Below are 12,386 nucleotides of genomic sequence, written 5' to 3'. Positions count from 1 at the left end.
TTCTATTTCTAAATCTATTTCTATTTCTTTCCTTTTGTCCTTTTAATTTCATTTTTCTTTTGAACAAAAATTTATCTATATTTTCTTGGGTGTCAAAATATTCTATGTGATGTGCTACTAACAACCATGGTGTATGCATGTGATGAATGAAATGCCTTATGAGGTGGGGTCTTAGGAAATAATCAAGGGGGGTTAGGAGATTCAGGGTTTCTAACCTTGGGATTAAATTTTGGGATGTTACAGATCACTTGAGAAGGTCGAGAGAGACCTAGTCTGGTGGGATACCTCAACGAGGACATAGGTTCTTCGGAGCTAAACCTCAATAATGAAATGGTTGTGTTTTATGTTCTTTACTTTCTGTAATTTGTTCTTCATCTCTCTCACCCTAAGTTCTTGTTATAATCTTCACTTGTGATATTGCTCTTGTATTAATTCTACAATCTAGAAGAGCAACAAGTGCAGGAACCTCCCTCTCTCCTTACTCCATTTTAATCTAACATCTATTTTGGGATTCAAGTTTGTTTTCAAGTTGTGAATTTTTTAGGTGTTGCATATTCACCCTTCTCTAGCCATCAATCTTTTTGAGTCCTAAACTTCATAGAGGCCCGCTCAAAGGACGGTTGAGTCACTAATCTTGATAGGCTCAAGGAGGTCAGAGAAACTGCATTGGTACAATCGACCAAATATCAACAAGCCATGGGAAGATACCATGGAAGACATGTGCATGACAGAAGCTTCGAAGTCGGTGATCTGGCTCTACACAAAATTCAGACTATGAAGAACAAGCATAATTTATCACCAATTTGGGAAGGTCCTTTTATTATCTCAGAATTACTTTGTCATGGCACATATCGACTCTAGCAAAAAGATGGTATTATTATCGCAAATTCTTAGAACATTGAATAATTGTGTTGATTCTATGTGTAAAGTTTTCTTTACTATAAAATATTCTCTCAACAATTTACCCAAGATGTTGGGGGCTATCAACCATTCTACATCAATATATCATATAGAGAAATTGTGAAAGTCACCTAGAGGGGATAAATAAGTGAAATCTGAAATTATCAACTTTAAGCACCACTTTAAACCTCATGTTAGCATTAGAACAAAAATAAAGAAAATCAGAGTGAGCAGGAGTTGTTCTTCTTACTTAGAGTTGCACTATTGATTGTGGAATTACTTGGGTGTAACTCAAATTGATATGAGATCAATCACGAGTAAGAGAACAAGAGAGAGGGGAGACGAAGAACCAAATCACAAAGTATAGATCAACGCAATGAACACGAGCGATTTATTTCCCGAGGTTCGGTTCTGAAAAACCTACTCCCCATTGAGGAGTCCACTTAGGATGGGTCTCTTTCAAGCCTTTCCCTCTCTCAATCGATCATGTAGACCGGTTGAGTTTTCTTATCTTCTTGGGGACACTAAGTCCCGCAAGGGCCTCCACACCAAAAAAAGTGTCTCTTGCTTTTCTTTACAACTTGTGAGAAAGGGGGTGAGAGTGAGAATGAAACCCAAATCAAGATCACAAGAACTTGCAACACTCAAATGCACTACTCGCTAAGTCTCTCAAACTCGAATCGATTGGATGCAACGCAGAAATGGCTTTGAATGCGTAGGAGGTGTTGCACTTGATGTATAGTTGTTTGGTGTAGCTCTTTTGTATTGAATGTGCTAGTTGGTGGTATTTATAGCTCTCAACCCCCCCAATAATCGTTGGAGTAAAAAGGGTTGAACTACACTTTTGTGTGTGCGCCGGACGTCCAACAGTAACGGTCCGGTGCACCACCAGATCATTGGTGCACTGTTGTCGTAGGTGTCCGTTCTGATGGCATGCTGCCAAGTCAGAGGCACCGAACCGGATGAGTGCACATCGGAGCACTGCCATGTCATATAATTGTTGAATCTTGAAGCTGACCGTTGGATTGTCGGACGGTCTGGTGCACCACCAAACTGGGTCCATGGGGCAAACCTTTAGTAGCTAGAAAAACAACATCTCTGGTAAAATGGTTCGATGCTGCACCGGACTGGCCCGATGCGCCAAGCGCCAGGGACTAATTACCAGACCCTCTGCACACTCGGTCTGATGCCTCACTAGATCGGTCCGGTGCACCTCTACACAGACCAAATAAGTCAATTTTTACATATCTTTTCCAAATGAATTTGGTTGTGCATGAGGGAGTTCTTGTGACTTAGACAAACATTTTTTGATGTTGTCCAACTAGTCTAACTCATGAAACTTGGTTGTTTTAAATCCTCTAACTCATATTTCTATATTTCTCAAACTAGGTCCAAAAGAGTGAATTGTTGAATCTGAGCTATCCAACCTACTTGGATTATCAATTAGATTCCTAGGGTTATTTAGAACTTATCCAAAGTATAGAATTATTGCTAGTTCAGCTACTCCAAGTTTTACCCCTTATTGACTGGATTTAAGATGGTTCTGACTTAGAAACTGAACTATTTGAACTTATGAACCTATGAATCAAAAACTAGGCAAACTAGTTAATCTGAATGGTTGTGATGGTCATCAAGCACCAAAGTCAATATAGAAGATGGTTTAAGGCCATTTCCCTGTCAATCTCCCCATTTTTGGTGATTAATGCCAACACATAACCTAAGCAGATATGTAGTATGAAAATGTAACTAATTTGCATTTTGGTCAAGTGTTCATAAAGTACTGAAGTGAAAAGCAGTTCTAAGTGATTATGGGTGTTTTTACATGATTAAAATTTTGGACCACACACCACTTGCATTGATTTTTGCAAACTTTTAATGAAATCTTTTAAAGTCATTTGCATTTGGTCGAAAGTATAAGAATGGAATTTTTAAAAGCATTTTTAAGTTTTGAATAATCCTCCCCATTTTTCAAATGCTTTTTACTTTGGCCAAGTAAATGCTCCCCCTGAATAAACAAGTTTTGCTCCTCTTAGTTGTCAAGAGGGTTTTCACAAATGAAAAGCACCAATTTGGAATATTAAAAAGTTTTGAAAAATATAGTGGTGGTGCGGTCCTTTTGCTTTGGCCTAGTGAATTTCTCCCCTTTGGCATTGAGCACCAAAAATGAAGAAAATTGAAGGCCTTTACAACAAGAATATCGAGTTGATGTACATGAGTTGGGTAAAGAGTGTTTGATACCAAACAAATATGCAATGGAAGCTGTAAGAAAAATGGACCTCGGACCATTTGGCTCAATAGGTTTTGGTGTGGACTAATGTGTTTGCTAGTGTTTATGTTTGTAGTTCACATGATGCTAAGGTTACTTGAGCTAAGGCATTGAGGAAAGCAACACCTTAAAAGAAGACATTATGAAGATCACAAGAAGATCAATAAGTATCAAGCAAAGTCCAAGAGACAAAGAATAGTGTTGCCATTGACGGACTGTCCGGCTAATAGCACCGGACTGTCCGGTGGCACACCAGACTGTCCGGTGCCACACGTTGGAATGTCTGGTGCACCATGGAACAGTAGCCCAACGGCTAGTTCCAGGTGGCAGTGGTGGAGAGAAGCTATCGGACTGTCCGGTGTGACACATGGACTGTCTGGTGTAAAAGCTTGCAGCGCCAACGGTCACTTGTGGTGTCACTCCAACGGCTAGGCGCACCGGACAGTCCGGTCTGTCCGGTGTGCCGCATAGAGCAGCAGCTTTTCTCCAACGGCTAGTTTTGTGTTGGGGTCTATAAATACCATCCCAAACGACCATTTCAAGGTGTGGGAGCCCAAGCAACATATCAAGGCATATAGTAGATACTCCCAAGTGCTCATACACCCAACTGCTTAATACAATCACTCGCTGATTAGCGTATGTGCTTTGCGAATTGTTTAGGTTAGTTAGACCGCTTTAGCGCTTGCTCTAGGTGAATCCTAGTTAGTTGAGTGAGTTTAAAAAAAACACACAACCCCTCAGCTCTTGCGCGAGCCGTTGTAATTGTACCGAGTGGGGCGAGAGTCTTGCGAGACTGTGACAACCGTGTTTGTGTCACGGACGCCACCGTGTACCGGAGGGAACAAGGCCCGCGGCGTTTTCAGCTGGAAGCTCGATAGTGGAGATGGCGGGGAGCGTCCGGGAGGAGTCGGAAGCGGAGCACCACTTGCGCGTGGAGAAGGCCCGCGGCTCTCTACGGAGTTACTCGACCGTGGTGCTTGGCCCTCGCGTGGGCTTCCCTTTGCGTAGGGGCACCAACGAGGATTAGTCGGGACCTTGCGTGGTTCCGGATACCTCGGTAAAAATATCGGCGTCATCCACGAGAGTTTGCATCTCTACCTTGCTCTTTAGCTTCCACATTTATATTAAGCATTTAGGTTTCAATCTTGTCTTTATACTTAGATTGTTTAGGATTGAACTTTAGACACTGCGGTAGAGATAGCAACACTTAGACAAAACCTAGTTTGCACATTCTAGTTTGATTATTTGCATAGGTTTTGCTCTAGGGATTTATTTGTGGCCTAGTTTAGTGAAAGTTTTAGAAGTCCTAATTCACCCCCCTCTTAGGCGTCACATGTTTCCTTCAGAAGCGTTCACCTTGCTAGTAACTCTATTTCCCTTTCAATCTAAGACTAAGTAGTAAGTACAGAAATATACTTGGAAGCACATTAGTCTTAGCTTTGGCATAAGAAGAAAAGTTTGGAAATTGTACCAAATGGAAGAGATAAACATGATCAAAGGTATAATGAATAAGCAATGTGTGCAAAATCTCAATCAATATTACGAGAATCAAGCACATTTAGTTCACTTCTAAGTTTACAAAACCTCTTTTCATCTAAGGGCTTGGTGAAGATATCAACTAATTATTTGTGGGTGCTAACATGGTCAATTACGATATCTCCCCTTTGTGTGTGGTCTCTTAGAAAGTAATGCATGATGTCTATGCTCTTTGTGCGACCATGATCAACAGAATTATCCGTTATGCAGATTGTATTCTTATTGTCACATAAAAGGGGGATTTTGCTCAATTTGTAGCCATAGTATATGAGAGTTTGTCTCATCCAGAATAATTATGCATAGCAATGCCCTGCCGCAATATATTTAGCCTCGAATATGGATAGAGCTACCGAGTTTCATTTTTTTAAAGCCCAAGACATCATGGATCTCCCTAGAAACTGACTAGTCCCTGATGTTGAAAGTCTCAGTCCTACATAAAATTTCAGTTCCTGGTACTAGATACTATATAATAATGAACATAAATGATATTTCAAATGATTTAGTTGTGATGAAATATTATTTAACGTTAATAAATGTTGAAGAAATACCAAAGAAAATATTATACTAGAAAATATATAATTCATAGAATTCATTAAGATTCCAATACTAGATAAGATCCTAGGATTCGCTGTCAGGCAAAAAACGATTTCACCTAAGATCCTAATACTGACAACAACGTTAGTACGCTCGGGGCTATAGTGGCTATCCATACTATTGGGATATATAAGTCATATGTGTGAGTTAGGAAGTGTGTTTGGTTTGAAGTCAAAGTAATATGAGGTAGAAGCGACACTGTCCCTTAATTTTTTGGATCACGATGTCATTAAAAATTACTCTAGTATTTACCTCGTTACCTCTTGACTCTCATCATAATACGCCTCATTTCATTCTTCCTTGTATATCCAACTAAACACATTATAAATCACCAGGCGTCCAGGCCTGCAAGTCTTGCCGATGCTGGGTCGAAGGGACTCAAGGGAGGCTGGCCCGGTCACAGTAGATCCAAGCATCACGAAGAAGAAACGGCGTCTGGCCTTGGCGTGGGACAAAGCAAAGTCGAGAAGGAGGAAAAGGCCGGCCGGCCGGCCATGTAGCAACAGCGAGAGGACGCAAGAAAAACGCGCCACTCTAGTAGACACGGGTCACAGGAGCAGACCAGATCTGTCCCAGCATCTCCCTGCACCCGCTTTCTCTCCTTTTGATGCCTGTCTCCTCCCCCCTCCGCTTTTTTCCACTTTATCTTTCGCCAGTTCGCCGAGCCAGTGGTGTGGTGCTCTGCCTCCCTCCAGACTCCAGTCACCACCGTGGTCAGCCAGACCCAGAGCAGGGGCGAGGGCGAGCGAAAAGATACCAACCTGCGACTGCAAATGCTTGCAAAGAAGGCAACAATGTCTACGGTCCAGCTTCTTTTCTGAACAAAAGAACATGGCTGCCTCAGGAATTCATTCATCCAAACAGTCCTGCAGCAAGAGACGTTTCATCCGCAAGCGTAAAAGCAAGATGCTAGTGACACTTACTGAATGCAGTAATGCATCCAAAATCCTTTTAAACTCTGACAAGATATCCATCTACTAGTGTACACACTACACGACAGTATGTGCATGTACAATGTCTGGTCCCCATTTGGCCAAGATCATTCATACTGGTAGTATTCATCAAGCATCCCAAGAAGCTAAAATCACTTGAGATTCTTGGAAGATGCGAGTGCGGAAGAAGAATAAACAAACAGCAAGGTTTGGGTATGTGCTCCGCAATCATGGAGCCGGCACTTACATTTTACAAGTCCTTGAAAAGGCAAAGCTCTACAGTTTTAGCTCGCATCCTTTCAGCATTAGCATGCGTGTCGGCAGTGCTCCTCCTCCCTCGACGCCAATTATTCAGAAAACTATGCGTCGGGTAAACCGACCATCCTTTCCACTGTTCCAGGGCACGCTCGGGATCGGTGAAACCATCATACCCCAGGACTTCACCAATGGATCCCATGATGTAAAATGCCAGTGGAGCAGTCACCCGCTGGACAAATTGTTCTTTAATGTTCTCTGATGAACACTCTGCGACTGAACTCTTGGAATCTTCTCGAGTACAACTTTGGGTCTACGGCAGAAATGCAACCAGGGTTGACCTGAAAGGACTTGTATGCATGCTCGAGCTTCTTGGTTATGTCGTAGTCTTGTAGAATGTCAATTATTCCAAAGAAGAGATAGACATCCTGGAATCCGCCACTTGATGTGGTTATAAACAAGTGTCTTTCGTTTAGGAGAAACTTATCCAGGACTCTCTTCGACCTCCGCTCTGCCTGGGCAGGCATGTTCTTGCCTAACTGGACCAGTGGTTTCCTGATAAGTGCAGACACAGGGGGTTACACTGGCACAGCGTAAAGAATTCGACAATATTATGGTAAGCAACAGCTACAGTTCGGGAAATATTGGCCCCAAAAGTTAAAGGTATCTTAAGGGTTCCTTTATAAGCGTTTGACTTAAACAAACACACATGACCCCATGATGCTCCTTGTTTGTTAGCTACATAGGGAACAACAAAGTAGGATAATGATGAGAAGATAAAATTGCATTACTGAAAAAAACAACATAAAAATCAGCAATTCGACATAGTGGAGAGTAGCAATCTCCAAACTAAAAGTGGGAGATTGAACTACTTGTCAATTAACAGAACTTCGACTTTGTGGTGCAGCAGTGCTCGAATTATCAAAATAGTAAAACTGATGAGGTACACCTAAAAGTAGGCAGGAGAAATTGGTAGCTTTTTAACAGTGAAATATTACATATACAATACACAATTTCCAAACAACAATAGCGCCCAAAAAAGAGAAAGTTTATAACCCAATATTCTGGTTATCCATCAGCTTTTGTACAAATAACGATGATATTGATCCATCACTGGGTATGGTGCTTTATTACAACTACAAGTTTTCATTATAGCAGATAGTTCAGAATAAGTTGCAAAAAAATAAAATAAATTGAAATTGGACATAAAAGCAATATGTTACCGAGAGTCAACAATGAAATCTCTGTCCTTGCATCCAGATTCCGTAAAGCAAAGCTCACAAACATCGCCTCCACCTTCAAATGATTTTCTTTTGCCTGTGGATTCTGATCAAGCACATTGTCAATGTTACACCAAAACTAGTCAGTATTTGATTAATAAAAACAGGTGAATGTCAACTAATGTGCCAAAATATATGCTTGCCACAATTCAGAATGTTTGAAATTAACCAAATTTTATGCTACTTACTTGGCAAACCAATAAACTGAGATACACCTATTTTAGACATTGAGAAATCATCACGAAAGTGAACTCCTAGCAACAAGCTGTAGTCCATAATTCCTTGTGTCTCTAAGAATGTGCAGTCCATCTGAATTTGCCTGTGCGATAACATGAGCCAAAATTAGGATTGGTCCGTGTAATTGTGACAATATTGCAGCCAATTATCGTAAGTCGATCTAATGCGAAACTCACCTCATCAGCTCGTCATACCAAAATCTCTGTAGGTGGAATGCATAATCAAGGTCCAGGTCCTTTAGAGTAGTTGCTTCATCGATCTTCTCTTCCGCCTTATCAATAGTACGACCATGTGATGAGCCTTTCAAATCAAAACGTCTATGGATCTTATACTCCGAGCAGCAAAAATTGCCCATTATAATGAACCGGACCTGGTCGTCGGGTTGGGATCATGTCATTGTGGAGAAATTTTACAAACAAATAACAAGTCCACAACATGAAATAAGAGAGTTATACGAGTTAGGAGTATGTATCTTCATGTGAATATCGCTTACCTTGGGACATCCAGCTTGCTTGATGCAATGTGTGCCATAGAACCTTGTCAACAAAGTGGACTTGTACCGACAAACATGTTCATAGTAACTCCTCAGCATCCTAATTAGGACCTGCAGGGGAAGATTTCGAATAAAGTAATGTTTATGTCGCCAACTAATAACAATGAATACTGTTACCTACAAACAAGCTGAATTTGGGATAATAAAGATGGACAACGAATCTAACTTCTAGAGACAGAAAAAAAAAAGGAGCAGGTGTCGGCTAAAAATGGGTATCACAAAAGCTATTTTGTATCGACAGATTTCATTTTGCAGAAATCGTTCAGGCACAGAATTAAAGATGATCAAAGTGGTCGAAGAAAACTCAAAACATGCATGTGACTAGCTCATAAACTAAGATATTTAGTCTAGAAAAAATCAAATTGTCACTACGAATGACCTTCATTTCTGCCTTCTTCACGGTTTTAATCATGAATCTATCGTCCTGTGTAACGAAGAAGCAGCTCCCACTCTTGCCTGGTGACGCCAGCTCGCGAAGCGTGTCGCTCCCGCAGATGGCGAGCATGTAGTCCGCAGGATCCACCCCGAACAGCTTCCTCAGGTGCCTGGCATCACACAGCAGTCAGGCAATGTATCCATGCGCATAAAACATTGCCGTTCTTCTCCAAATGACCAAAATCCAGAACCATCAGCAGAGCAATAGTATGGCACCTGAATACTGCGGGGCAGTAGTCCTTCCACCGGAAATCCACGGAGTGATGCGGCGGCGTGAGCTTGGACCCCTCTGGCGGGAACCGCGTCCACACCTTCTCCCGCGGGTCGAAGTCTGATGACGAGAGCTTCCTGAACGGCAGCGCCGATGACTTCCCCACCGAATAGCTACGGCACCAACACCAGAGCAACACTGAGACGCAGGGTATCCCAAGGAAGGACAAACGGAAACGTTGCAGCGGAGCGAGCATTGGTACCTTACGCCAAGCTGCAGGTTAAGCATGAGACCGTAGCTCCGGTGGCCCTTGGAGATGGTCTCCCCGGGCCTCCTAGCCGCCACAGCATCCTCCACCTCCCTCTGCGGCGGCCTGGGCCGCGAGGGCGGCGGGGTCATCATCCGGCGGAAGAGCGAGGCCGCCGGCGGCGGCGGCATTGCCCTCGCGCTGCAGCTGCGGCGGATCGGAGCGGCGACGATATCGCAGGTGATGTCCCCGGCCTCGCCGTCGCACTCCCAGATGCATATCCGCGGCGCCGGGAACTTGCCGTCAACGGACAGCCGCTTGCGCAGCGGCAGGTAGCTGCAGGACGCGCCGCCGGGGACATCGCAGCCGCCGCCACCGCGCCAGCTGGGCCCGGGCCCGGGCCCGTGTCCGCAGCAGTCGGCCTGTTGCGAGGTGGCGGCGACAGCCGCGGCGCCCGGTGGCATAGGAGGCTCCGTTTCCGTGGGCGCCTCTCGTCTCGAGCGCGGCCGTGTGATTGGTTGGGCACGCGGGCGAGTCGAGTGACTTGACTTCTATAGCAGCAGTACTAGGTTTCTCATTTTAGGGGACGAGAAGACGAGACGAGAGAAAATGGCCGCTCCCGCTCGGGCTTCGGTGTGAATTGTGATGGGTGGAGGGAGGACAGCGAGGGGGAGCCGGGCTGCCGGGGAGGCCGGTGGTGGCCGCTTTGCTTTCGCTTTCGTTGCTTTTGTGCGCGTCGGCTTTGGCACGCGACGCGATGTCAGGCCGGCGGTGCGGGGACGAGGAGTCGACGAGGCGAGCGGTGGTAATCTACTGCTAGTACTACTAGACTTCTAGCGGTTGCGGCGCTGGAAGCCTGGAACTTAAAAGGGTCTCCCGCTCGGCGGGTCCGGCCGGTCGTGCAGCGGCGCACGCGGCTGGGGCGTCGTCTCGCCAGGGCGGATGGCCGACGCGCCCGAGCACGAGCAGGCCGGCTTTTCCCGGTTTTCACGAGAGTTTTGCTTACGGCTGGAATGGCCGAACGGGTTCGTAGGCGGCCGATTCGCGGATATCCCCGCCGGCACTCGTCGCGGGTTTTCCTCCTAATTTCGAACTCCGAATGAGAAGGACACGGAACGTATCGTAGGCTGGGCTAAACGGTGATCCTCTACTACGGCCCACCGCGGCCTCCATCGTACTGTGGTGACTGGTGAGACAGCAGCAGCACAACAGCAATGGTGGACAAACCCATAGGGCTAAAGCCCGTACCGAGGACTGCCCACGCGGTGAGAAAGTTTGGAATTCAATAAAGCTTGGAATTCAATACTGGAAGCTGGCAGGCGCACCGAATGGTAGTTAACAGGTTGAGACGAGGATGAGCTCATTGTCACTAGAATTTGTACCGACGATCTATATATATGACCATTCATTCATAAAGGAAAGAGCGGTACAATTTGCAGATTCAACTGCCTTGCAGGTTACATAGAAAGATCTGCCAACACTAGAGGGGCCACTATAATGCAAGGTGCGTCCCAAGATTGGGTCTCGATGGTTCATGCATTCCTTTTTTAACTCGTAAGAGCAGCTCCAAAAGAACGCTAAAAAGTTTTCACCAAAAATGATTATTTGAGGTAGGCTAAAAGTTTTTGTGGTAAATTATTGTGTATGCTCCAACAGTCTCCTTAACAAAAAAATTGAAAAACGGAAAACTTGGCTCAAATAAAAAAAAATATATCTTGCCCTCGTTTGCACCTGTATATGGGCCCTGGGAAATGGCCCATTGTAATCTGTTGGGCATGCGGACACGGGAAGCAACAGGAAAATTTGTTGGTACCGCACGTCGCTAGGTTGATGTCGCATGCAGGAGGAAAAAACAACGTGGGAGCCTGCTGATCTGATGCGCGCACGAATTGGGGTGGAAACAATCACGCGAACATATACTGGTAGAGAAGAGGCAGATGAGGGACGCTAATCACGCTAACTTTACATCCTATCTTTTGAAAAATGTTGCCAACAAGGCAACAGTGAAGTTCTATCGGAGAAAACCATGCAGCGCCCTAATAGAAAGTCACAAAAAACATTGTTACGAAGAACTTTACTACATGTCTACAGTGTTGTCCAACGTGTAGGGAAAAAACAACATAAGTGGATATTAGAGCTTTTTAAAGTGAACTAAGAATGTAAGTATAATGATTTATGTTATGAATTATTTGGATGACAAAGTATTAGAACTGTGTATATACACCTAATTGTTGAGGGATCTTCTTCTTCCGAAGATCCTCAAAAACACTCACCCAGTAATTATTACATTTGTTTTATTGTGTGTGTTGCAGGGTTAATGACGATGGTAGATTTCAAACAGAACATGCGCTTGTTCGAAGAAGCAAGCTTACCATTGTGTGCATGCTTTGGACGAAGCATAATATAAACAGTCTTCGAGGTCCAAGGAGCTAAGCCGAGAGAAGGAGAATGTCAACTTTACCCATGGCATGTATAATAGTTTAAATGTATAGAAATTGAGGATACATGTAAATTCGTCTGACGACATATCACGAGCATATAAATAGAAAAACAGTGTCATACACTTTGGACACTTTTTGAACGAGTGAAACTCATTTTTTCTTTCTATACGAAGTTGTAACTTCTATACTTCCTCGTTGTATTTTTTACGAAGCTGAAGGTATCTGTTCAATCGTCTAATTCATATAATAATAAAGAAGGATTTCAACACATTCTACCTTTCGTGTGAATTACCTGTTTCATTATTCAATTTATTGCAATAATTGTATTTTGTCTTTGTTTATGTTTGAATGACCCACTTACACGAGCAAATTTTTACCTTTGTCTTTTCATTTTATCTTCTCTCCAAGAATGATAAAAGGGAAGGATGACTATGAAGCTTGACTTTTTTGTGTTGTCTTGATTTTTAATACCTTTAGGTGATTGAAATCAAGTGACCAA

The 12,386-nt window shown here is 43.7% G+C and overlaps 1 protein-coding gene across 1 annotated transcript; it reads right to left on the bottom strand.

The window, feature by feature from the left end:
* Positions 1–6,421: 6,421 nt before the first annotated feature.
* LOC100383415 (Phosphatidylinositol 4-phosphate 5-kinase 2) lies at positions 6,422–10,063 on the bottom strand. The gene is made up of 8 exons (NM_001361634.1): positions 9,462–10,063; positions 9,205–9,372; positions 8,933–9,098; positions 8,494–8,604; positions 8,177–8,370; positions 7,952–8,082; positions 7,707–7,809; positions 6,422–7,038 (listed from the first exon to the last, which is right to left on the bottom strand). Exons 1-8 carry the CDS (start codon positions 9,908–9,910, stop codon positions 6,732–6,734), a joined length of 1,629 nt encoding a protein of 542 aa, NP_001348563.1. The 5' UTR covers positions 9,911–10,063; the 3' UTR covers positions 6,422–6,731.
* Positions 10,064–12,386: the final 2,323 nt, after the last annotated feature.

Source organism: Zea mays, chromosome 1, assembly GCF_902167145.1.
Source record: "Zea mays cultivar B73 chromosome 1, Zm-B73-REFERENCE-NAM-5.0, whole genome shotgun sequence".
In the NCBI taxonomy this organism is placed as follows: domain Eukaryota; kingdom Viridiplantae; phylum Streptophyta; class Magnoliopsida; order Poales; family Poaceae; genus Zea; species Zea mays.
The sequence above is the reverse complement of the archived record's forward strand: the minus strand, read 5'-3'. Positions and strand labels throughout refer to the sequence as shown.

Coding starts and splice junctions, on each gene's coding strand:
- LOC100383415 (NM_001361634.1), bottom strand. CDS start 9,910: ATGCCACCGGGCGCCGCGGCTGTCGCCGCCACCTCGCAACAGGCCGAC. Junction 8,083..8,176: donor TGGTATGACGAGCTGATGAG/GTGAGTTTCGCA, acceptor GTTATCGCACAG/GCAAATTCAGATGGACTGCA. Junction 7,810..7,951: donor TCAGTTTATTGGTTTGCCAA/GTAAGTAGCATA, acceptor GTGCTTGATCAG/AATCCACAGGCAAAAGAAAA.